The sequence below is a fragment of the Acartia tonsa genome, chromosome 6, assembly GCF_053477335.1.
Source record: "Acartia tonsa isolate MP-2025a chromosome 6, ASM5347733v1, whole genome shotgun sequence".
Lineage (NCBI taxonomy): Eukaryota > Metazoa > Arthropoda > Copepoda > Calanoida > Acartiidae > Acartia > Acartia tonsa.
The window spans coordinates 14309884-14337558 of NC_137265.1; the positions used below are offsets into that span (position 1 = coordinate 14309884).

General features: G+C 33.3%; 1 protein-coding gene across 1 annotated transcript; it reads left to right on the top strand.

Moving 5' to 3' along the window:
• Positions 1-1642: 1642 nt before the first annotated feature.
• Positions 1643-27472, top strand: LOC145321928 (uncharacterized). Its single transcript, XM_080163589.1, has 22 exons — positions 1643-1835; positions 8806-8960; positions 9385-9477; positions 13525-13571; positions 13955-14059; positions 14271-14349; positions 14922-15057; positions 15449-15503; positions 15645-15966; positions 16218-16363; positions 16891-16958; positions 17483-17527; positions 18177-18270; positions 18502-18607; positions 23304-23416; positions 23754-23877; positions 24578-24742; positions 25529-25645; positions 25927-25973; positions 26152-26233; positions 26835-26885; positions 27278-27472. Exons 1-22 carry the CDS (start codon positions 1790-1792, stop codon positions 27464-27466), a joined length of 2385 nt encoding a protein of 794 aa, XP_080019715.1. The 5' UTR covers positions 1643-1789; the 3' UTR covers positions 27467-27472.
• Positions 27473-27675: the final 203 nt, after the last annotated feature.

Consider the following 27675-nt stretch of genomic DNA (forward strand, 5'->3'; position numbering starts at 1 on the left):
AAATTACCCCCACTGTCTTAATTTTCAACCTATTTAAGAAATAGGGGGGGGGGGGTAGAGGGCCGCTCGCTAGCCACTTTAAGGGATATCGCCGGCTCTTTTGTGTTCTTAGTTTATGGTGTAATTGGAAATAAAGTACAGATTTGACCATAACTCTGGTTTAATCCCAGGGAGGGTGGGAACATTGGACTGCAAAATTTACACACTAATTGTTATCTTATTCTTTGGCTTAAAAACTTATAGATCTTGATTGATTGGTAGAAACATCAAACAAGCATTGTTTTTTAATTAGTTGAGCTACTCATGAACGGTTTTAATCCTTGTTTAGTTATTAAGATACATACTCTCTCTAAATCAGCCAATAGAAAAATAGTGGGAAAAAAACATATATAATAAGTCAGCTAATAACCGTTGAATTTCTTAGGATGAAGTTAGTTAGCGGGAAATTACCTCGTCAAGAAATATCGTCGCTCGTATTATTGAAATATATGGTAAATAACAAAAGTTTTTATCTGCCAAAGTTTCCTTTTGAGATTTGGCGAATAGTGAGGTCAGTTTGACCATCTAGATCTACTAAATCTATTTTATTTTGAGAGTAAATAATAATACCCAAAGTACTTATTACTCAGAAACAAAACTATGTTGTATCACGCCCTCCAAAAGTGTAAATTTCATATATTGCTTAGAAACAAGGATGGCCACATAGCAGAGCATAAAAAAGTTACAAAAAATACAAAAAAAAATGATTATATGCAGATGTTAAGTGGAATAAATTTATGGAAAACATGCACGAAACCTTTCAAATGTATTTTGATATTTATATTTTTGTAGCTTGACTGACAGACAGACGGACCAATTAAATCATAAACTTGATTAATTAATAACAAAGTAAATCATAAAATAGCTGTACTACTAAAATACTATATTACAGATTAGTCATTTCTAATTAAAAAAAAATATTCTATAACATTTTGATATTATTCATTAGAAAGTATTAATTTGCTACTATGCTAAATTGCTAAGAAATTAAAAGAGAGGTACAATTAGAGTAGTAAGAGGTAACTTAAAATGTCGGTGCTTATTAATCAAACATATTTCTTGACAACCGACCCCCATCCCCTGTATCTGTAGCGTAAAATCTCGCTATCTGCTCAACTGATATGCTACTCTTTTACAGTGAAGCTTCTTATAGGTCCAGTGAAGCTTGATAACTCTTTTGGTCGAACCTACCGCTACGAAAAACGTACTAGGGTAAACAAGTCTATGTTTTTTATTAGTTTAGAACGTAATTGAAAATGTCGAATGGCTTGGGGAAAAAAGTAAGTTAGATTATATTATCTTGTAGTTACTTTAAACTGTACCTCTATTGTGATGATAATAATCTTGGAAATTGTCCAAGGTATGCGCTGCGCGCGTGTCAGCTTGTGTTAGCGTGCGTGTTTGTGTGTGTGTGTGTATATTCGTGTGACTAAGCATGCGTGTCAACTTTGCATCCTGTGCATGTGTGTGTGTTCTAACTTCTGTGAATAAGTTTGTGTATGTGTGTGAGTGTGTATGTATGTGTGTGTGTTTTCTGTGAATGAGTGTGCGTGTGTGAGTGTGCATGCGTGCGTGAGTTTTTACTGCTTAAGAATTTAGTAGTAATATTCATTCTCATAGCGGTCAACCTATACTCGAGAAAAACAAATCAGCTGATTTTATTTATTTATAAATAATAATTGTTAAAATAAATAACAAAGTTATATTTGTTTAAAAGTGTAATTTTTACGTATTCAAAGTGAGTGGAAAAATGGTAAAACTTCCGAATGACGAGCGGACAGTTATAGTTGCAATAGGTAATTTTTGCTTTGGATAGTCCTTTTACTTGCCAATATTGGCTTGGATAGTCCTTTTTTTGCTAAATTTGGCTTGGATAGTCCTTTTTCTAGCTAAATTTTAAATTTGGATTGCTAAATTTTTAAGATGGACAGTTTTTAGGAACGTAGCTACTCTATATTATTACTAGCGGGTTCGCCCCTAGCCTCTAGGGGCTTTGACCCAAGAGGTAATTAAAAAAAATTAGGATCCTCATCTTCATCATATTATAATTATACATCATCAAAAAAAAGAAAAAAACATGAGGGGGAAATTTTCATTTGTGGGGGGGTTAGGGGTGTCCCACCCCCCAAGAAAATAGCTTAAAACCACCACAGGACCGATAGGTATATATTCTGAAGAGTAGAATCCAATCGGTTCAGTGGTTACCGAGATCTTAAGCTTCAGACGGACGGACGGACGGACAGACAGACAGACATCAAGCTACTTTGTATTATAGATTATAGATTATAGATTATCAACTAGCGTCAGCGCTTTTTCATCTAGGAGAGAGTACAGTAAAATAGCCCAAATCCGTCTAAAGATTTAAGTTTAATATAAAGTAGTCTAAACATTTCCGGGGACCTATGTAAAGATTCATTAAAATGGAGAACTTAATTAGTTTAGTGCTTACCGAGATTTTAGTGAATTAAAAAATTATAATAGAAACATAGTTCAACAAATAAGACAGTCTGACGAACAAACGAATTTTTTTTTCGGTTGGGGGGGGGGGGCATTTTCTATTGGGAGAATGGAGATTCGTTCCCGAGCCCAAAGTTAAATTGGTCATTACTTTGTGCGGGTTGAACATAAGCAGGTTTTTTCTAGGGAAGGATTGTTAGCCCCACCCAAACCCCCTGGACTGGGGGAAGTGACCAGAATTTAGTCTGGCATCTACCCTGGGACCTTTCCAGCACAGTAGGACTCTTCTGGTGTAGCTCCTAGGGTCATTGATGCACGGTGCAGGATGGACGGCGTGCACGTACCTGGTCTCCCATCCCAGAGTGGAGATACCCTTCCCTAAAATAGTTTAAAACCTTCCCTGGACCTATAAGAAGCGTCACTGTAAAGAAGATCCATATCGCTTCAGCGGTTATCGAGATCCTTCGCTACAAACAAAAAAGCTTACTACTTTATATAATAAGATTGAGCTTTGCTTTCATGTATGTTGTCAATCTTGTATACTGTAGAAAACAGGTGCAACTTGTAATCTAACTTCAATCATCGCCCAAACAATGAGTAATACTCTGTTATTTTTAATTATTTTCTTTTAAATCATATCCTTATATAATAAAGTAACAGAATGTATATCTGTGTGTCTCTAGCACAAGATCTTGCTAACCACTGAACCGATATTGTTCTCCTTTACAGTAAAGCTTTTTATAGAGGTAGAGGGTAAAAGCAACAACTTTTTAACCTTCATCGTAGGGGTCGATATACCTTCCCCCAACTTCCCGCAAGTGCTCGAATCCTAGAATTGGGGCGTAGTCTTTACATAAAATAGAAAGTAGTAAGGTTTTTATATAGTCCGTTAAGTCCATCTAATCAATAAACCGATTCAGTTCTCTATATCAAAGATGCTTTACATAGGTCTTATAGAGTTATTTAAAGTGTTAGGTGCGGTTTTATGCTATGTTTTTGCTCCTAGTTGCTAGCTAACTAAAATACTGTATAAGCTATCTCTAATAGCAACTTATGAATTCTTGTTTTTAAACATTTAAAATTTTGCCTAAACTATTCTTGTTTTCCGAAAACTTCCAAGTTTGATCAAAATTAAATTCTTAATTGTGTTTGTTTGACTTTTACAAAGCATTAAATAGAAAACAAGGTTACTCAAAAACAAGGAAGACAATATCCATAAAAGCAAAACTCTAAAATTAGACAGTATGAGAAATGAACATTCTTGCATTTTTAGATACTTCTCTTATAGTATTATACCTTTTTATCCTAGGAGTCAATATTCTAAAAAAGGGACTGCCGTATGTACAGACACTAATTAAAGAAAAGATTCGCTTTTAACAAGGATAATAAATAGCGCACCATTCATAAGCCTACGATTTTTAAAATAGAATATTTTTTAGTAAGAATAATACATTTTTGGCAAATTGTTAATATTAGATCAAGTTTAATTTTTGGCATTAAAAAACTAGACATTCTAAATCCTTTATCAACCAAGGAATAATAAATATATCTAGTTTACTTTTCTAAAGTGTTCACATTTTTAGGAGTGAATAGGTATTATTACAATTATTTGGTATAGTCCCTTTCATGACAACGCCTCTTAGGGGGCGTTTTATCGTATTTTCACAGTAGCTTTTCCCCTATTTCTGGCCCCTGTGTGGGGGGGGGGGGCTCTATCCATTCGGGGCCAATTGCCTAACCCTGCAAGGCAATCACCTAACTTAACCTAACCTAACCTAAAATGGCCTATCAAAAGCTACTTTGAAAATATGACGAAACGCTCCTTAAGAGGCGTTGCCACGAAAGGGACTATGCCCGAATTATTTTTTTTTCTTAAATTTCATATCCTATAATTCCTGAAATTTAGGATATATTGTTTTAACAAACAACAATTACTAATCTAAATTCCTTTAACACATTTCAAACAAAATTCAAGCGTCTAGAATTTAGGAATAGGTAAATGAAAAATAGATATTATGTATGTCCATTACATGCATGGCACTAAATAGTATTAGCTGACAACAGTGTGCTTGGTTCAGATATTTTATCTACCTAATAAAAACTGTGCCCCATGCATATAGTGGCTATGTATTCGGAGGGATTTATTATAGGGCAGAAAAATAGCCTAAAACCATCCCAGGACCCATATGAAGCTGACCTAAACTAGATAACCCAATCAGTTCAGTAGTACAAGTTTTGAGCCTTCGGCCATTTGGGGCTAATACAACTGAGATTAAGCTTATAATTTTTAATTTCACTATCTGCGGAAAACTGTCTATAATACGTTGCGATAAATAACTTTTCTTTCTCCCTGATGATTTCTTTATTGGCCTGCCTGAAATGTTAAATTGATATTTAAGATTGAAAACGTCTACATCATTAATTATGTGCGTGAGATTTTTAAAGCGAAGCTTTTCTTACATCTTTAATCTGTCTGTTAGTATTGATGTAAGAGTATTTGAATCAAAATGTATTTTTGTGATTTACTGATAATACCTACAAATTTTATTAATAATACAATTTAACAGGCAAAAGTTAATACTGAAATTTATTTTTGCCATCCTATTTTAAAAGTTAAAAAAAATAAAATAAGGGGGGGAGGCGTAATGACATTTAAACTTAAACCGTGAGAAAAATGGTCTAAATATTGAGCTAGACACTTGAAACTTGGTACATAAGCCTAGTCCTATAGGGACTACATCTAAATTGCAAAAAAATCAATTTTTTTTATTTTCAGGTTGGGTTAGGTAAGAAAAACCCTGCGGAAATGGGTGAAAATGGGGTTTTTAGGCCTTTATAGACCAAAAACTTGATGTACAAACTTAATTTAATTGTTTTTTATAAGGTTTTTTCCCTTGAATACACTGTGTCTACACAAGGACATTATTTAAGTTTATTCAGCAAGTCGAGGACCGACCACAGCGGGCTAGGTGGGTGGCTCGCAGGAGTAAAGTGCATTTTTTCTAAAGTTTGTTTGTCATATTTCAAATATAGGTTTTTTGAGTTTTGGTCCCAAACTTGCTGAATCATCTTAAATAATGTCCTTATGAATAGATATTTTAGATATTTAAGAAAAAAACTTAAGAAAACACAATCAAAAGAGAGTTTTACTTTAAATTACACCAAAAAAGGCCAAAAAATCCCATTTCCGCAGGGTTTTCTTACCTAACCTTAAAATAAAAATTTTTGATTTTTTTTTCATTTAGATGTAGTATCTATAGGACTAGGCTTATGTACCAAGTTTCAAGTGTCTAGCTCAATATTTACACCATTTTGCTCACGGTTTAAGTTTAAATGTCAGTACGCCCCCCCCCCCCCCACCCCCCTTTAATTTTAAAAAGTAACAGGATGTTTTTTTTGTGTTACTAACCACTGGATCGATATAGTACTCCTTTACAGTGTAGCTTCTCTATGGTTCTGGAAAGGCTCTTAAATATTTTAGCTTAGGATACCTCCTGCTCCACCCTCCCAAGATAAATCGCCCCTAGTGAAATAACTAAAATAACTCCCCGTATAAAAATCTATTCTTTTTCTTCGCTTTGTTGTCATCCTTGTATTTTCCTGATACAACTAGCCGTCTACTATATAGAAGAGTTTAAAATTAGAAATGACATAAACGAGTGCAGCACATTGCACACAATCATTTGGATAATTCCTTTTTTTGCACCATTTGACCACTCTTCCCACCCTCCCCTATTTTTTTTTTGTCCAGTTTTTTTATTAACAAAGTTCTGTTCTTATAGAGGATAAAATTAAACAACTATCAACCTATTAAAAGGGTATAGTCCACTGAAAAAAGAAAAAAAATCCTGAAATATATTTTAATCAACTCATGATCGGATCAGATCAAAACATCCTGCTAAGATTTGAAAGAAAATATAAACTCTTATCTAACTTTCTATAATAGCAAAGAAAAATGAAAATTTATGGCTCACTTTTTGTTTGAAAAGCATTGGACATACTATACTTTTTAAAAAGAATGAATAGAGTGGCTTCGCTTGTGAAAGAATTCTCAGCTGTACGTACATACGTCACTTCATGGCTGATTCCGCAACAAACATATTTAAAAGAAGGATGTGCATTCACTTCTGCAAATTCACATTAGCAAGTATTTAGAACTAGGGGCGGGACATTCCCTTTAAACCATAATCTAGGGATGTAAGATTTGGAGGAGATATTTAGGAGATTTGCTGAGATATTTAGGGATGAGAATACTCATAAAAGTATTTGAACCCCCCTTCCCCTTAATTTCAGAGTTCAGAATTATTACAACAAAACAAAAACTTCTACCTTTCCCAAAACTTTAATATAAAATATTTTACTGAATTGCAAAGACATACAAGAAAAAGAATATTTGCCTTAAGTTGAACAAGATAAATGTGGCAGAATTTTAACCTTAAGCAAAGAGAATTAGTCTTATGCGCATATTTATCTATCTATCTATCTATCTATCTATCTATCTATCTATCTATCTATCTATCTATCTATCTATCTATCTATCTATCTATCTATCTATCTATCTATCTATCTATCTATCTATCTATCTATCTATCTATCTATCTATCTATCTATCTATCTATCTATCTATCTATCTATCTATCTATCTATCTATCTATCTATCTATCTATCTATCTATCTATCTATCTATCTATCTATCTATCTATCTATCTATCTATCTATCTATCTATCTATCTATCTATCTATCTATCTATCTATCTATCTATCTATCTATCTATCTATCTATCTATCTATCTATCTATCTATCTATCTATCTATCTATCTATCTATCTATCTATCTATCTATCTATCTATAGAATTTTAACCTTAAGCAAAGAGAATTAGTCTTATGCGCATATTTATCTATCTACCTTATATCCATCTATCTATCTAAAGAATTTTAACATTAGTCAAGGAGAATTATTCTTATGCGCATATCTATCTATCTAACTTTAGATTTTTAACCTTAAGCATATTTATCTATCTATCTATCTATAGAATTATAATTATTCCTATAAACATATGTATCTATCTATCTATAGAATTTTAACCTTAGGCATATTTATCTATCTATCTATCTATAGAATTATGATTATTCCTATAAACATATTTATCTATCTATCTATCTATAGAATTATGATTATTCCTATAAACATATTTATCTATCTATCTATCTATCTATAGAATTATAATTATTCCTATAAACATATGTATCTATCTATCTATAGAATTTTAACCTTAAGCATTTTTATCTATCTATCTATCTATAGAATTATAATTATTCCTATAGAATTATAATTTTTCTTATAAACATATGTATCTATCTATCTATGGAATTTTAAACTTAGGCATATTTATCTATCTATCTATCTATAGAATTTTAACCTTAGGCATATTTATCTATCTATTTATCTATAGAATTTTAACCTTAGGCATATTTATCTATCTATCTATCTATAAAATTATAATTATGCCTATAAACATATGTATCTATCTATCTATAGAATTTTAACTCTAAGAAAGGAGAATTAGTCTTATGCGCATATTTATCTATCTACCTAGATCCATCGATAGAATTTTAATATTAGGCATATTTATCTATCTATCTACCTATAGATTTATGATTATTCCTATAAACATATGTATCTATCTATATATAGAATTTTAACTCTAAGCAAGGAGAATTATTCTTATGCGCATATTTAGAAGCTCAGCTATTCTATGAGTTAACATGACTGTCCTACTGTCTTTCAAGGCAGTTAAGTTCTTTTCTTGTTCTCTTTTTCTTTCGTTCACTCTCTCTCCCTCTCTCTCTCTCTCTCTCTCTCTCTCTCTCTCTCTCTCTCTCTCTCTCTCTCTCTCTTTCTATCTTTCTCTTTTTTAGTGTTCTTCTTTCTCTTTCTCTGTCTTTCACTCTTTTTCTCTAACCCTTTCACTTACTCTATCTGTATTTCTCATTATTTCTATATATTTAGATATCTCTCAATTTCTCTTTCTTCTCTCTATCTTTGGAATATAATTTAAAATAAATTTATGCACAAAACTTTGCATTCCAAAACTGTGTTGCAATTTGTAAATTCTATGTTTTTTAGAGATTTTTTTAAAAACACAAATGGTAAGCAACATCCATAAAAGCACAGATCAATAGACTAGGACAAACTAACATTCGTTGAAAAATTGCTTATTGATAAGAACATCTTAGATTTAAATCTATATATCTTTATAAAAAAAAACAGTAAGCTTCAATGCAGTAATTTAACTTAATAATTTCAGGTGAATCTGGAAGTGGAAAGTCCAACCTACTCAACCTAATCCTAAATACTCCTGGGGAACACAATGATTTCTTCCCGGAGGGTGACGGAGCAGAGGCATGTACTCTGGAGCCTGCAGAGGACAGTGGCTGCTGGCGGGGGGATCCTTCCAGACAGGTATAAAAAATCATTTATACAAAGGTAAAATAATGTGTATCTGTCTGCCTGTCTGTAGCAAAGGAACAGGAACTGCTAGACCGTTATGGTTCTCCTACGATAAAGCTTTTAGGCCCAGGACAGGTTAATAACTATTTTAGAGGAGGGTACTTTTACCCTGCCGAGAGAAATCAGCCATTGAAAAATGCCCCCCCGGCATTTTTTATATCACTGTTTTAAAAATAAAATTTAAAGGAATAGTCTACTTATCTCATTGATATTCCCCCCCCCCTCTCTCTTTCCGCCAAGTTCCCATAGAGGCCTCTTAGAGAAGCTTAGTCATTAAAAAATATATTTAAAAATACTAAATTGACAACTTTTAACAACTTTAAAACTAGCCAACTCTTTAAAAGAAAAAGACAATTTTAGCTTTAAAATATTTTAGGTTACGGTGTTTGACACCCCTGGGCTGGGATCAGACGATATTGAAGACGACCTTCACAACCTCAGACAAATTCTTAATCTGGTTAAAGATCTCAGGAACTTAAAAACAGTCATAATAATTTTTACAATTATTTCAAAGCACACCAAATATACAATTGCGATACTCCAATGCCTACTATGTGATATTACATTGAATAACATCCAACAGACAAGTAATTTTTTATTGTACGACTATTGTCCTAACAATGCAAGGTTACAAGTTGCGCCTGTTGACGGGCTAAGGAATTCTCACTACCCTTACTTTTAGAGCCCCGCAGATATTTATTTTGGATCATTCATTTTGTTTTCTTTTCAGAGTTTATTTTGTAATAATATTTGAATTTCTTGATAATGACTCACTTGCTTAAAATTAACTTGACTGAATTCTTTATTTGTAAAATTAAAGACGAGGAAAGCAGATAAATTGCTTAAAACCACCCCAAGACTTAAAATCTAGAAATTAAATGGACTTAAGCCATCCTGATATCTATGTTAAGCTCTCCCAAATTAAAGAACTCAATTGGTTCCTTAGTCATCGAAACCTAAAGCTTCAAACAAAAACCTTACTACTTATACACTATACACTACTTATATACTAAGAATGTCATATTTTCTAATTTCTAGGTTTCCTATAAACAATATTATTCTTGTTGTATACTTTACTTGATAGAAATTGCGCAACTAAAGTGCAGCACTTTTTATTTTTAAACTTTGAAATTCATGTTTTCTTTTGCTAGCGTCAGAAAAATTAAAGGTCAAAAAAATATTTCGGTGTGCGTTCATATTCGCTCATGACTTACATTATCAAATTACCATGTCTGCATATTATTACAACAGCACAAATTATTCCTACTCCTATGATTTACTTTCACTAGTATATTCTTATCACAAGCATATTAAAGTAAAAAAAACATTCATGGCGGTCAGACTGCCTTTAGGCAGCTTTTTATGAATACCACATATCTTTTGTGTTTGTAGTCTTATGATCATTAAGATCCTTGTGGATAAAAGTATCAGAATTAAATTTCACCTCATTTTTAGCGTTTTTTGTGTTTATAATTAAAGGAAAAAGTAGCTTTATCTTATCTCAATCATATTTTTGGGAGAAAAAGTATCAAAATAAGGTTTCAATGCCTTCTGGAATTTTTTTTATCCTTTATATTTAAGAATTCCCTACATGTGGATGGTGTCATGTTGAGCATTCAATAAAATGCGGATTTGGTAAATTCGGAATTGATTACATGCGGAAATGATTGCACACTATATATTTCTGACATTATCTTTTACTAAAGCTTCTTCCTAAATTAATATACAACTTTAACTTTTTTTAAAATGAATTTTTGTAGCGCAGCTTCTCCATAATACTTGTATGTTGTACATTTCCCCATTGAATCATATGTGTATGAATATTTTTTATGCAAAAAAAGAAGATTTTTTTATCTCATTTGTTACATTTACGCTACATACAGGATATAGCTTTTCTTCTTTTTACACTACTTTAACCTTACATAAAAGTAACATTATTTCTGTGAGTTTGTCTTTTAAACCGCTGAACTAATATGGTTCTCCTTTACAATGCAGCTTCTTATGGATTTTGGGCGGTTAGTTATATTGGGTAATGAGTACATCGCCGCAGGGGTTAGGCATAGTAAAAGTGTTTTAAGATAATTTATTTCAAGGTAAACATGAAAAAACTATTAATTTAGTACATATTAAAAGTAACAAATTACTCTCCCACATAAAAGTGATTGGGGGTAATTGCTCTACAGACAATTTAAGGGATAGCACTTTTATTGTATTAATAAAATTTAATATCATTGACGTAATGATCCTTGTTTTCACATATTTTCTTTGTTTAAATAATCGATTTATTATTATTTGGATGTTGCATCAGATTTTCATATACTCTGATAAAGTGATACTCGCAGCTGGCTTAAATATATAGATAAACCCCCATACCCCCCTTACCTATTTCCCTTCTCTCCTACAGGATGACGATGAATAAATGAGGTATGGACAACAAATTTTCCCCTGTCAATATATCCACGTATATAATATATCCATTTTAAAAATATTTGAAATGTCAAGTAAATATGCAATTTTGAGGTTTTCTATATCATGCACTTTATGGGATGTGCAAATAAAAATTTGCAGTTAAAGATCATGTGCAATATTATTCACTGCTCTTATGAAGTTGTTTTCAGCTATAGAAAAGATATCAAGTAGAAAAATTATTTAGTATCAATTTAGTATCATGTATTAGTATGTCAAAATGTCAACAAAAAACGTGGAGTGAGGGGACATTGAACTGTGAATTACACTGGTATCCATAGTTTAATAAGCATGTTATCTTATTCGTTGGGTATATTTTAATTTAGATTGGTTGGTTCCAAACATTTAAATTTAAATTTTAAAATCATAAACCAGTAAATTTCATCTACAGTAGAAATAATTTTGCTTATCATCATTGGAGATGTATATACATTTATCTTCCATTGTTTTATCCCTTAAGATCCATGCAAAAAAATGACTATCCACTTTTAGATTAATTAAAAAATTTGTATAATTTAAAAGTAAAATTTAGCTAAAAAAAATTCTAGCAATTTTTGTCAAGAAGGAGTTGTTATATTCAGTTTTTTTGCTTTAGTGATTTTTTCTTTAGATGCATTTCCGCTTTTAAGCTTATGAAAATCATTATATGATGTGATCTTTCTTAACACTGAAAACCCCTTTCTGATAGCAGTGTATTTGCAATGCCATTGTGTTAAAGTGCCAAAATTTCTAAATTTCAAGTTCAGGCAAACGGTACCCTACCCCCCACTGTTTATTTTGTCAGTAAAAGAATCATATGTTTATATTCAAAAGTAGCGCAGCAAAATTTAGAAATTTAGTGATGACTGCGTAGACACTATAGAATTTACTCAGGCTGTATTCTTACCTGTAACATCAGTGAGGTTGGTACTGTTGTACCAATAATTTCTCGTGCACCCAAAGTTTATAACCGATATTTCAACGAATGATTAAATCTACAGAAGGGGTATTTTTGTTAATAATCAATGAGTTTGCATAGCAATGTTTGTATAACGGTCTAACATATCTCAATGATGGAGCAGATGGGTTAAACATTAAAGTAATATAATAGTTATTTCTCGCATCGTATTATAAACGGCTTTCCGCGGAAATAGAATGTACAATTTTGAGATTAAAACTAGTTTTTTTAGCCTCGAGGTTCCGAAGGAACCGGCTAAAAAACCTGGTTTTAATCTTATGATTGCACATTTTTATATTCGTAGAAAGCTGGATATAATACGATGCTAGACATAGTTTTTTCGTATGGATGAGAACCAGTTCCTATCCACCGGATTCGACTGAATACGAGAAAATCTATTCGTTAAACATTTAAAGAATCAACTTAAACAAGTTAAATATTAGCTGCGCTCTAAAGAGTTATGTCAGCAAGCAGCAACAAAACAAAACAGTGAAGTTACAGGTTCGCTTACATTAATTTACTAAAGTTATACTATGTGTCACAAAGGTACGTTTCAAAGGCATGCGGGAGGATCGTTCAGGATATGTGTATAATTCTTTTGTGTATATTCCCTAACCAAAAGACATGTTTTTTTTTCTTCAATTAACATCAATTTCGATTTAAAGCAGGTGTCAGGAACATAAGAGGGAGGTCAGGTGCACTTCCCCTAGGCAAAGCCATATTTTCTAATAAAATGAGAAAACCCGTTAGAATCTATAGGGTAGTAAAATAGCCTAAAACATCCCGAAACTAAAATTTGAAACAATATTGATTTAAATCATCCCGGGACCTATGTAATTCTCGATGCTATCACATTTCTAAATTATGTATAATTCTCGAATAATGTTTCAATATGATGTACAAATATCTAAATTAATTATGTCGGTCGTGTTTACAAGGTTAAAGAGATCATGTTAAATATTTTCTTTTAAATTTTTGACAAGAGACCGTTTTAACTAAAACATACCCTTTTCACATTTTTTAAAGTTTATATTATTTCAATTAATCGATGAAATACTAATACTTGCAATTAAAGTGAAAATCTTTGACTGTTTTTAATGTTTATAATTTCTTAGTTATATCAACTGTATCCTAATTGTTGTCAAGAGTGGAACATCCAGGTTTATTTTATTTTTATAAGCATTTTAGGTTTTGACAGAAATTTTCATTTTATAATGGTGAAAATGATCTTGACTGGGATCTTAATGAATTGGACCATAAAATGATTCACCAATGATTGGTTGAAAAGTTAATCCCTACAATTAGGAACCAACCAATCAAAATTCATTGAAAGTATGCAAAGTTTTGAACTAGCAAATAAGATAAAGTGGTTATACAATTTTAGGTATTGCAGTGTAATTTCTAACTTAACCTGACCTAAAGTAAAATATAAGTAAAAATTATTTTTAATTTTGTTCCAAAATCATGGGGATGTGGTAGGGGGGTTACGATGCTCAACAAGACACTTTATAGGAAAATGCCAAAAAATAATTCGTTTTTCTAGATTTTTGTCACAGCACCAGAAAATGTTTGAAAATCTAGAGAAAGTATTCGGCTCCGCTGTCTGGGCAAATGTTGTTCTTGATCTCTCTTGGACCTGTTCCCCTAGGCATGCTTGATTATCACAGGCTTATTGTAAGCCTTGTTTTATCTTAATATGTAAATAAATCAGCAGAAAGAATTTTGACAGTGTCCTTCATATTGCAGAAAAACATATTTCAATGCTTCTTTTAATTTAAATTATGTTAGGTTTGATGATAAGAGGGGGGGGAGGTGGTTAAGTGGTCAAGAAATAATTAATTAATCAATCATAATATTAGAGATAAAAAGAATTTTGAGAAATGGGTTGAAAAGTTGAGAGAAAAATTTCCAGAAGCTAAAGAACATCCGTTACATACGGTAAGCTCTAAACTAAAGTGCTATTCTAAGGGATCTAAAGGGATAAGACAATAACCGATAAATTGATGTATGTTCCCATTGATGATACACAAAATTACCCATCCTATAGATTACAATTAGTGGTTAAAACGTGTGGACACTTAACCAATCAAAATTCTAGAAAAGTCCACAAAGTTGATAACCAACTAATAAGAAAATACATCAGGAGATTTTTTTGTGTATTTCTGAACCAAATAATGTGCATGAATAGATTATAGTCAATCCTACAGCAAACCCTTTGATTTTATGACCAGTAACATGGTAATGAATTTCAACTGATTTTGGCCAAGGCATTCCCCTTTTTCTAACTGGCTACTTTACTGCGCTTTGATCCCTACCCCTTCGAATTCAGATACTCAAGATGCTAGGGGCGAATGCGCTAGTTGGCATATAAGGCATTAAAAAATCAACGCCCTTTACTAAGCAATAATTTAACAAAACTGGATTGAATCTTGTAATTTTTCATTTTAATATCCGCGGAAAGCTGTCTATAAAAATATGCGACAAATAACTATTGTATAATTACATTTCAGGTATATATAGATACACTGGACCGTGAGTTTGACACACTAGAGGAGTTGTGGAAGCTTATAAATGAGATGGATAGATACAGCTTTCATGGCAGACAATGTCAAGATAATAATAATAATAAACCTATTGAGAGTCCAGGTATATTATCTTTACTAGCGCAGCTAATCTGTAAATAGGGTATATTAGCATGCCTGTACATCATATGTAAATGTAATATACACTCTTTGCCATGGAATACAGGGTGCCATTTTAAAATACATCAATATACAGGGTGCCCCTTTTATAGAGCACACATCATACAATGAGATACAAGTTGGGCAATTTAAACACAAATGACACAGATTGCACTAAATAGCTAACCATAGGTGTAGAGGCTTTTCTTAATCTAGAAATTAAAATTCTAGTTTAAAAGTTCCAACTTTGCATATCAATTAATAATGCCCGTTTAAAAGACAAAGCATTTCAACAACAATCTTGTTTATGTTAATTGGCTTTCAAACAAAAAACTTCCATTCTATTTATATTTCAGATATATCTATTACCTCCTACGATTCAGCAGGATCACTGGCATCTGGAAGCCTTTCTCAGGAACCTATAATTTATTTTATTTGAACATACAGCAAATATAAAATGTTTTAAGGAAAGCTTTCTAGGTAGAGAATGACTGCATTGGATTTAATTAACCCACTTGTAATGTATACATCTAAATAAATACATTATTGGTATCAGAGTTTACAAGATCTACGGTCAGCTAGAAACCACAATTCAAGTTGGAGCGAAGGAGGTAGTAGATCTAGTAGTGCGCGGCATCATAGCGGTCCCGTAGACCGACTTTCCAGGCACAGTGCAGGCAGAGAGAGTGTGTCACGTGACAGTGTGAGCAGAGACATGTTATCCACGCGCCACAGCGCTAGCAGAGAAATTATGTCGTCACGTGACAGTGTGAGCAGAGACATGTTATCCACGCGCCACAGTGCTAGCAGAGAAATATTGTATCAGCATAGTAATAGCAGAGATATTTTAAACAGAAGCAATGAACTTTTATCAAGGAAAAAACTGTTTTAAAATATTTCCTAAAATAATTTATGCCATAAATATTTAAAAATAATTTAAAATTGTTATGATCAGTCAATAAATCAGGAATCAGTCCATTTTCCAGTATAGTAAACCTATAACATAGAATTATCTGTTTGTAATGGCTTAGATAATCAAATTTTGCTTTTAATGGAAGGTGCTTTGAGCTGTAACCCTCTTTAAGACCCTTGGATAGAAGATGTCATAAAACAGTAAAAAATTGTAGACACAGTGCAAGCAGGGAATTATTATCTTCTCCAATCTCAAGAACAGAGACACCAAGTTATAGGACAGAAACCCCGTCATCCAGAATTAGTTTGAAAGTTGACAACCTTGATCTCCTGGGGCTCCCACCAATGCTACCATCCAGGTAACGTGGAAGGAGGGAGGGGATATTAGATTGTAAATTGTACTGGTACCCAACGTTATACAACATTCAATGGCCTCAAAACTTTGATTAACTTAATTTAATTTTAATTGGTTATTTCAAACTAGAATTGTATAAACTTTTCAACAAATGATTTTAATTTTATCAAAGGGTTAGTTTTGTTTACCATCATTTATTGTCTTAACCCTGGTAATGTGCCATCTTGACATTTTATACTTTATTACTAGTGGGATGTTCTATGTAAGTATGATCAGAAAGATCTCAAAAAATCAATTGGTAAACAATTTTCAGGATAGTTTATTTTCTGACCTAGAAGATTTTATCTGACGTAGTTAGTAGGTTTCTACTTTGATAGATATTTAGAAGCATTTGAAATAAATTTGATGTATTTTTAAACAGAGGACTTTTAATTGTCTGAATTATCGAAAAAGCTATTGACATCTCCGTGACCTATATTTTATTTTATGAACATTTATTTGCTTGTTTAACAATTTTATTTGCTACTTAAGATCTCCAACAAGTTTAAGCAGAACCAGACGAACTAGTTATCAACCACCAAGAACACCAGCAACACCAGGTATGACACCCGCAGAAAGTGCTACGTGACTACTGGTTTGAATATTGTCCTTCACGTCGGCATAATAGAGACATTAAATACTATTTGCAGCTTCTAAGTCAGATAGGTGACACATTTAAAGGAACAGGTAGGATGAGTTTGTCTGTAATAAAAAGCAACTCTTGGTGGTTCGAATTGTATTTACTGCATCTAAAACAGATTTGTATATTTGTAAGAATGGAAAGGAAGTTCTTACTTATTGAAACCAGGGCCCTTTGAGACTTTAGGAAGAGAGAAAGAACTTAGTTTTGGGAAATCTTCACTAAAAATATTTACGTCTATCTTGTGCACATTTATTAACAAAAAAGTTGTGAAGCCTTGTGACGTGAAAATAGGGGAAGGCAGCCCAACCTAATTTCTTACTTTACGGGGATCTTAATACGAAAAGTACATTATTAACTTATCTTTACAAACATACTATCGTAAAAAAAACAAGTTATATAGAAGTTGCGCTACTAACACATATTTGACTATTTTGTGTGTAGGTCGACTGCCAAGATCCTTTATGCCAAGTACCACAGCTACGGAAGGTAATACATTTCTTTATTTGAAATTATACAATGAACGCTTTATTTTCAAAAGAGATTAATTGCTTGATGATTTATGAAGCAATAAGGTAAAATTTAGAACGTGTAGCAAATCTATTGCATATTTAAAACCAACTTACTATATACCGGATTTTTTTATTTTGATTCCTAGGATAACAACTTAAAATGTTGAATACCAAGTCCTATTTTTGTTGAGATCAGTACTTTAGTTAAGTGTTCATCTCCTTTTTTTAACTGAACGAATTGTTGAGTTTCGTTTCCTTTATATATGTATGTTATTTAGATTATTTTATATCAAAGTAACTCACAGACAGGCAGACATACATACAGCCAGACAGACAGACAGACAGGCAGACAGACAGACAGACATACAGACATACAGACAGACAGACAGACAGACAGACAGACAGACATACATACATACAGCCAGACAGACAGACAGGCAGGCAGACATACATACAGTCAGACAGACAGCCAGACAGATAGGTAGACTGATAGACATAGATGCAGAGAGACAGACTGTAAACCAACAAACAGATAGACAGACAAGCAAAAAAAAGACGTACAGTCAGAAAGACAGACTGACAGACAGATAGATAGACAGACAGAAAATTAACCCGAATTTATTTAGATTATTCTACATCCAAGTACAATTCACACAGATATAAGCGAAGATCATTTAATACCCATAGAGATACTTCACCAGTTTCCTCCTACTCTTTGAGGTAAATTACTTATTAGTAGCGAAGCTCATATATATTGGGATAACTCTGTACGTTCGTCAGTACGTTACTACATTGAAAATTCCCCATTGTAAAGGAATTAGCAAGATCTTTCGGTACAGACAAACAGATATACATTCTGTTATTTTTCAGCCGACCACTGCTTTATTGTTCTTCTTAATTTTATTATTAAGAGCTTTGCTACTTATTTATGTTTTAATCCTCGTTATTCAGAAATTCCCGTGAAACCTCTCCGTCTGGCTACAGTGGAACTTTTCGTACAGTTGGAATACCTACGTATCTCAGAACCTGTACAGCATATAAACAACCATTTGTTAAGGTAATGTTTTTTTTTTCTAACAGAGCTGGATCTTTAAATCATTTCAATGGTGCGCCAAATTGGGGTGAGCCAACTTTCCACCAATGAGAGCACAGCATTTTACGAAATGCCGCGCTGTGATTGGCTGAAATTCAGCGCACCCCGATTTGGCGCACCATTGAAATGATTTAAAGATCCAGCTCAGACTAAAAACGTTTATTGTTATTTTGTATCTAACTAGCGGCTTCGCCCCTAGCCTCTAGGGGCTTTGCCCCAAGAGGTTTAATCAAACCAATTTTTCGTATTTTAGATTTAAAAGAAAAATTTTAAATTTTTTTTTTTTGGGGGGGGGGATTTTTCATTTTTTGGAGGGGTTTGGGGTGTTCCACCCCCCAAGAAAATAGCTTAAAACCATCACAGGACCAGTAGGTATAATCCCTGAAAAGTAGAGCCCAATCGGTTCAGCGGTTACTGAGATCTTAAGCTTCAGACGGACAGACAGACGGACAGACAGACAGACGGACAGACAGACAGACGGACAGACAGACATCGTTCTACTTTGTATTATAGATAATAGGTTCCAAGAAAATAGCTTTAAACCAGGGAAGGCATTTAGTTGCATATAGGCCCAAAGGATTGTTTTTTTCCTCTTAAAGATAAAAACGAATCATTATTCTAACAGAAAAACAAATTTTTACCTGTACTATATGTCTAAAATAGCTTCAAACCAGGGTATGACAAGTAGGTATTATCCTTTGAAATCGAAGCGGTAAACCTTAGCAGGTAAATAGACATGAAATAGCTTTCTGCTCCTATGCTAAAGATAAGAACTTTTCTCGATTAAAGTCCAGTTACGTAACAAAGAACATAAAGAAATCTGGGAAATATTACATTTGATTACAATTTTCCTGGATAATAGGAATGAGAAAATGGATTTAAAATTCATTGTTTAGGTACTTAAACTAAATCAAATTTACTTCTTTTAACAATTTTTATAAATTTCTTGAAATTCTAGACAATATTTGCAAATTAATTTTTAGGTTGAAAATACTTAAAAGAGTAAAATAAAGTACAAAGTACATACAAGATTTAAATTAGGATCAGACAAATGAAATCACTTGTAAAATAGTTAAACGCTTATCTAATACAGCTTGTATTTTAAAGTAGAAACACATGAATCATTTTTATCTCAAAATAAAGAAAGCTATTTCATTACAAATTTAAATCTATTTGAGTTGTGGGTTATCTCTTTATTTAGTGGATTGAATCCTTGCCAACAATTCAGCATAATAAATATGTTTATTTGACAGTTGGGCTTCGCTTTCATGGATGTTGTCATCCTTGTTTATGCTATTATGACTTCAAAACCAAAGAACAAAAGAGATAAGACAATAGCCGATAAATAGATGTAAACCCCCAAATACTAAAAACAGAATTACCCCATCTTTAGAATACAATTAGTGGTTAAAACTTTTGACACTCAACCTGATGAACCAACCAATCAAAATTCAACCAAAGTTCCCAAAGTTGTTAAGTAAACGGATAAGAAAACATTAGCTAAGCACAAGAGGATCTTGTTTTCCTTGTAGATAATTATTTTTATCTAGGTTATGAGAGAGAGTATGCTAGCAGTGAGCTATGCACAAGAGGATCTTGTTCTCCTTGTAGATAATTATTTTTATCTAGGCTATGAGGGAGAGTAGGCTAGCAGTGAGCTACGCACAAGAGGATCTTGTTCTCCTTGTAGATAATTATTTTTATCTAGGCTATGAGAGAGAGTAGGCTAGCAGTGAGCTACGCACAAGAGGATCTTGTTCTCCTTGTAGATAATTATTTTTATCTAGGCTATGAGAGAGAGTAGGCTAGCAGTGAGCCACGCACAAGAGGATCTTGTTCTCCTTGTAGATAATTATTATTATCTAGGCTATGAGAGAGAGTAGGCTAGCAGTGAGTTACGCACAAGAAAATCTTGTTCTCCTTGTAGATAATTATTTTTATCTAGGCTATGAGAGAGAGTAGGCTAGCAGTGCACAGGTCTCCTTAACAAAACCTTAGATTAAAAAAAATCTCCAAAGAAACGGACAACGGGGCCTTCAAATAGGGCACAGTGGTGGTTAGAATCCGTTGGAGATTAAATCTTAGCTGCTCCTTCTTGCCAGATATTGCAATTTGAAGTTTTTTGGTAAAAATGCCTAAAATTACAAGAATTCCAAGGATATATGCATACATGAACACCTTAATTCATCAAATAAAAAGGTGAGTTTAACATTTGAGGAGTTTAAATGTCTCTGCATATGTAAACTACACAGTCCCTCCCCATTTAGAAAATTTAAAAACTTTAAAAAAAATTTTTTAACAAGAGTAATGAAAAAGGTACAATGTCTAGTTTATAACTTTAAGCTAGAAGCTGTTACCCTGGAACCAGTAGAAAAAACCTCAGTTCAAGTTTACATATAGCTAAAGTTAGTTTTTAAAATACCCACAACCCCCTCCCCCCCTTTAACCCCACCCCTTACAGCCCATAAATTTAAGAGGGAAGAGGGCGGGGGGACAAAGTAATAGTATTATGTTTTACTCAAAACTACTTGAAGTATTGTGAGAAAAATTTATATGTAAGATTCTTAGGCCCCAAGTTTCTGGAAATATTGTTGACTATCCCCCATCCCCCCCCCCCCCTCCTAATGAAATCTAATAGGAAGGGGGTGAAGGGGCAGAGTTCTTTAGATATCACCAAAGAAATATATAAGCTTTAGTACATAAACTTTAGTAGGCATTAAAATCTCTTACAAATATTGCTGCAACCAACCCCCTCTATCTGTTAGAAATAGTGGCTAGTGGCATAGGTAAATAATATTGTGCATCATTTAGAAACCTCTAGAGATATTCAGGGTTATTATTTTAACTTATATAGATCTATATTTACTTTTTAAATATCTATTCCAACTACAACCCTAATATCTATTCCAAATACAATTATTTTGCTGCATAATCTCCTCCAACCTATTGTACTAATAAAAGAAATATTGTCAACCCATTGCTCCTTCCCCAAACATTGAATAGGTAATACATATAGAGCAATTTGGAAATCTAAAAGCTTTATTCCAAAGTTTGCTCCTTAATGCTTTAGTGGTTCCTGAGTAAAACACAGGTGGTAAGATTTTATGGAGGGTAGCTTAAGAGTGAGGGGGAGGGCAAGCAATAATTTAATATCATTTTTATGGGGGTGCAGTGGAGGGAATTGTGCAGCAATATAATTTTTCTGGATGGGGTTGGTTGAAGTTGGGGAAAGGTCAGCAATATTTGTTCAAGTATGAAGTAATTATGGACCTACTAAAGTTTAAATCCAAAAGGGTATTGCTATACTTGCTTCTATTACTTAATTGGAGGGGGGGGGGGAGGGAGATTGTAAAGCAATACGGAGGGAAGGGGGGCTTGGAGGGGGGGTTTCAGCAAATTTTGTAAAAGTTGCTTTTGACCTACCAAAGCATATCTCAAAGGTTTGCTTTGCTGCTATAATTCTAGCAGTTTCTTAGTAACACAACAGAGTAGTACTCTTTCAGCTGCAACCCTCCCCCCTTTCTCTCTTTGCAAAATGTTATGTTTTTGATTAATGAGGGGAGGGGAAGAGGTCAGCAATATATGTAAAAGTGCTTTGGGTCCTACAACAATACAAATCCAAAAGCTTATATATATCTAATAGTTTTTAAAAACATATTAGAATGATCTTCTGCCCCCCCCCCCCTCCATTATGTTAGGACAAAGGGGAGGGGGGGAAAAGGTGGTCAACATAATTTCTACAAACTTTTGGCCTAAAAACCTTACATAAAAATTTTTCCCACTATACTTCAATTAGTTTTTGAGAAACATTATAGCATTACTATGCTTCCCCCCTCCCTCCACCCTAAAGTTTGTAGGTTGTGAGAGTATGGGGGGGGGGGGGGGGGGGAGCAATATAACTAAAAGTAACTTGGGCCATATGTAAACTTCAACTGAAGTGTTTTCTTCTGGTTCCAGTGTAACAGCCTTTAGGATAAAGTTGTAAATTAGACAAACCTCTTTAAGCTTATAGTACCATATTTATTACTTTTATTGAAGTTAAAAACATCATTTAAAGTAGTAGAAATTGTTTTGAATGGGGATGTAGTGTGTAGTTTACATATGAAGAGATATCTTAACTCTTCAAATGTTAAAATCACCCGTTTTATTTGATGAATTAAGGTGTTCATGTATGCATATATCCTTGGAATCCTTGCAATTTTAGGCATTTTTACCACAAAACTTCAAATTGCAATATCTGGCAAGAAGGAGCAGCTAAGATTTAATCTCCAACGGATTCTAACCACCACTGTGCCCTATTTGAAGTCCCTGTTGTCCGTTTCTTTGGAGATTTTTTTTAATCTAAGGTTTTGTTAAGGAGACCTGTGAGTGGGCTGAGCACAAGAGCATCTTGTTTTCCTTGTAGATAATTATTTTTATCTAGGCTATGAGAGAGAGTAGGCTAGCAGTGAGCTACGCACAAGGGGATCTTGTTATCCTTGTAGATAATTATTTTTATCTAGGCTATGAGAGAAAGTAGGCTAGCAGTGAGCTACGAACAAGAGTATCTTGTTTTATTTGTAGATAATAATTTTTATCTAAGCTATGAGAGAGAGTAGACTAGCAGTGAGCTACGCACAAGAGGATCTTGTTTTCCTTGTAGATAATAATTATTATCTAGGCTATGAGAGAGAGTAGGCTTGCAGTGAGTTACGCACAAGAGGATCGTGTCCTCCTTGAAAATTCTGATGCCATTCCCTACCCAGATGAAGAAAAACTTGATAAAATATTCAGGTAATAAGTTGACACGTAAAATCATTATTATATAGTAGCTTGGCTCCTAATTTGAAAATTTACAGAGTTTAATCTTCCATACTACAATCAAAAAATATAATCATGATTTTCTTGGCTCCTATTTAAGATATATTTTTGAATTTTTTATAAAAATTCCCTATATCCATTAATGGTTAACATTATATTAATCATTAACTGCGGGGTTTTTGCACAATCTAAACTTAACTTTTATTTAAAATCCCAGAAGGCCTAGACCTAATGTAGTTACATAGAGAATGTATAAACTTACCATCCCCATGGGGCTTATGACTAATTTAAACCTAACTTATATAATTAGAATCCTAGCAGGGCTAGACTTGATGTGCATACCTGGTGAATGTATAGATATGCCACCTCTGCCAGGCCACTTGGTAGACTTGAAACCCCAAGAGTACAATAACATTGAGCCTAGCAAACATCAGGTTAGGTTTTTTTTGCCAGTGTAACGTCCATAAGCTATTCTGCTTGCCGTCTTATCTGTGTAAACATCTGTGACGGTTAGCTCTGGTCGATATAGGCATGTTAGAATTGTCCTTTTGAATTAAGACTTTTAATTATGATTCTTTATACAATGAGGTACAACTTAAAAAGCGCAGCAAGTATATAATCTTTAGTAAAAAATTTGTAAGTTCGTCATTTAAAAGCATCTCTATAACTATGTCTTAAAATGTAGGTATGTCCATAGTTAATTATGCTGTAGTTATTTAAGTTGAATATTAGATAGTCGTTTACTATTAGGGGCACTTAAGGAGTCGGGGAGTTTAATTACCTACCCCAATAGGAGAACTATGTCGGTTCAGTGGTTAGAGAGATCCTATGGTACAAACAAACAGATTGACATCCCGTTCCTTTATTATAAGGAAAAAAAACTATCCAGTTAGAAATCTTTCTCAACCCAATTTAAAAGGAAAAAGTCTACTTCATCATTCCGAAATATATTTCAAGTAAAAATATACTCATTATCAAACGCATCTCTTAGTGAAATGAATCAAGCAATTAAAGTAAGCTCGGTCAGTTTATTTTTAATAAGGATTTGTTTATGTTAACTATGAATCGAGCTTCATTACATATGTATGTTGTCATCCTTGTTAATAGGAAAATTTGATTGTTTTTAAATTTCAGGATGAAATATTCATATCTGTTGGCATGGGGGATGAGGAAAACCTGGAAGGGGATGCCTATCACCCCATGGACGAATTTAACCCTCCAGAGTCGGAAAAAATCAAGGCGAAACCCTTTAAGGAAGAGAAAACTGTTTTGGAGAAACCTGATTCTATAATTTGTAAGGTAAGACATTGTAATAGTAATAGTTATTTATTGCATCGGATTATATACGGCTTCCCGCGGATATTCATAGAAAAAATAGTAATATTAAAACCAGTTTTGTTAGCCCCGAGTTGCAGAAGGCCATTGCTAACAACACTGGTATTGATTTCATGATTTTTATTTTAATATTAGTGGTATATTGTCTGTAATACGATGCTATACATGATTTTTATTTTGGCTTAACGCTGGCTCTAATCCAGCGGATATTAATCGGTTTCGAAGCCATACTGAAAAAAAAATCAGAAACGCCTTTACCTCTCCTAATTAAAAAGTCTGTAAATTTGCAATTTCAACAGTCATGTTGACATATGGCAACAAATGTACGTGGTCATAGCTGACATAATATCGACAAACCGTTATTCTAAACACATTTGACTACATTTTATATTGATATGATGACAAGGAATGTACTGGATAAACGGACAAAGTGAGTTGTAAAGCAGATGTTCAGCTGTCAAATAAAAAAAGAAAAGAAATAGAGAGAGTGTTAGAATATGTAAAGACCCGAAGAAATTCACGAAACCTTTAAAAAATAAGGTTTTATCCCTTTTTAAGCATGACAGACAGACGGACAGACAAAACAATGGATAGACTAGATGCACACATGTCATAGGAATGTTAACTGAAAATTTCAGCTGTCTATCTTCAATAACAGCCAAGAACAGGACAATGTTTCCCATAGCGTTACGGACACTCTGACGGACAGACAAAGTGTATTATAGCTTAACAGGCTATTTAATGTTTCAGAATCCTATGAACTACGTAAAGAAGGCATTGTTACCCAAAGTGAAATACCATTGGGACAAGGGTTTCAGGCAGGCATCATCTGGAGCTTGGGAGAAGGTTCCTGTTGTTAAAATGAAGGTAGGTTTAGAGGAGGTTTTAGGCTATTTTCACTATTGGGACATCGTAAAAATCAGAACCTTCCCACTTCTCTCCCCATCATCGACTAGAGTCTTTGTTGCATTTATGGGATCACTTATTAAACATACGAACATTCAAATATTAGCAAAATTGCATTTATATATAGCTTTATTCAGACGCCCGAACAAAAACTCAGTTTAAATCTATCCTAAAATACATTTATAAAGATTATAGAGATGCTTCGCTTACAATATTTTTCTAACTTTGTAAATATTGTTTAGATAAAATATCCAGAAGAAGATTTAGAGATACTCCCAACATTTGTCAGGTACTGAATATTTATACAACACAAGAATGGCGTCAACATTCATATTCAGTTATTTACTCAGTAATAAGATGTATGTGTGTCTATATGTATTTATGCAATTTGTCTGTCTTTGTGTCTCTCAGTCACTCCATCTTAAAAATACCTATTCATCTATATGTCTATCCATCTATCTATCTAGTATCGAAGGAGGCAGGTGGTGTGAAACAAAGAGGTTTAGAATGGAGGGCCACAAGGCTAAGTGCAAACTAAAGGCTTCCGAGGTGAGATATCAAAGCTTTATTGTTCTACAAACCCACAAATAGGTATACTATTGTAGTAAAATATTTGTGGTTTTGATAGTGTATGTATACTGTATATGTGCATTTGTATAATGTAATTAGCCCATTTATGTCAATTTAGATTAGCAAACTTTAAAAAAAAAACTAGATTAAAAATTTGCATTTTTAACTTGTAAATCAAAACAATTTCTAAAGCATTAGTATTAGCAAAGTATTACAGCCTGCCCATAACTACATTTATTACATCTTACCTTTCTTTTTAATTTTAGTTTATTTTTTGAGATGTAGAGCAACCCCCACCCTTCCTTCAAAAGAAAATATACCTCCCCCCCCCCCCCCGGCCCCCCCCTCTCCCCCATTTAAGAGTTTGCACATTATTTTTATTAACATTTTTAAAATTGTAAGAAGCAAAGCTTTTATATAAATCACCCTTTACTGTCTCTCTCTCTTTTTTTTCTTTTATCCCCTTTTGTTCTCTCCTTCTCACCTTTACTTCTCATTATTTTTCCCCTTCTTATAATTTCAAAAAACTTCATAACTAATGGATGTGATAGTCCTTGTTTTAATATTTTATTATTTTAAGGGCCCCGAGTTTAGTATCCGAGTTATCCCCCTGGATAAAGACCTTAAACAGGCAGAGTATATTTACACTGGATCTAACATACGAATGAATGTAGGATATACGTGGATATAGTGACCAGGGAAAATTTGACTTCAATTTAGCTTGCTAACATGAAATTCGTTTATAGTAAATTCATTCACCCTATAAGAGAAGAGGGGATGGGAAGGAAGGAATGTATAAGGGTATCGGTATTTGAGCCAAAAGGGAGCTTCACTAGACCCCATTTTAGTCATTTCCAACCAAAATTTTGATATTTCTACGTACATAAAATTGGGGTATGTGTGTGTGGGGGGGGGGGGGTTGATATTACCACATGGTATCTAATAAACTAGCCCCCCCCCCCCACCATTCCGGAATTGAGTCCAGCAAAGATCCTACTAAATATACTGCTAAAAATACAACAGGAGTACCAGATACCAGAGTTTTTACTCACAATATATCCGGGACCTCTACCCAATAAACAAGAACAGCCAGAGACCAAAGCAGATGGAAAGCCGAGCAAACCAAGCAAGGATGAAAAGTCTACAAAGGAGGGTGGGGGAGAGGATATTAAGTGGATTAAAGGAGAAATAAGACTTTCTGTTCCAGAGTAAAACAGAATAAATACTATATTAGTTACCAATTGCATCGTATTATAGACAGTTTTCCGCAGATTAAAAAATAAAATAAAAAATAAGATAAATTCCTGTTTTGTTGGCAATGATGATTTTTATTTATTATTCGTAAAATTGTCTAAAATACAATACATGATTTCTCACTAAGTTGGTGAAATAACAGCATGAAAGCTTACAGGACAGACAAA

Bases quoted from the DNA above. Each gene is read 5' to 3' on its own strand.
- LOC145321928 (XM_080163589.1), top strand. From the start codon at position 1,790: ATGGTAAAACTTCCGAATGACGAGCGGACAGTTATAGTTGCAATAG. The intron at 17,528-18,176 runs GTAATACATTTC...GAATTTATTTAG, and splicing joins AAGTACCACAGCTACGGAAG to ATTATTCTACATCCAAGTAC. The intron at 23,878-24,577 runs GTTAGGTTTTTT...TTTAAATTTCAG, and splicing joins TTGAGCCTAGCAAACATCAG to GATGAAATATTCATATCTGT.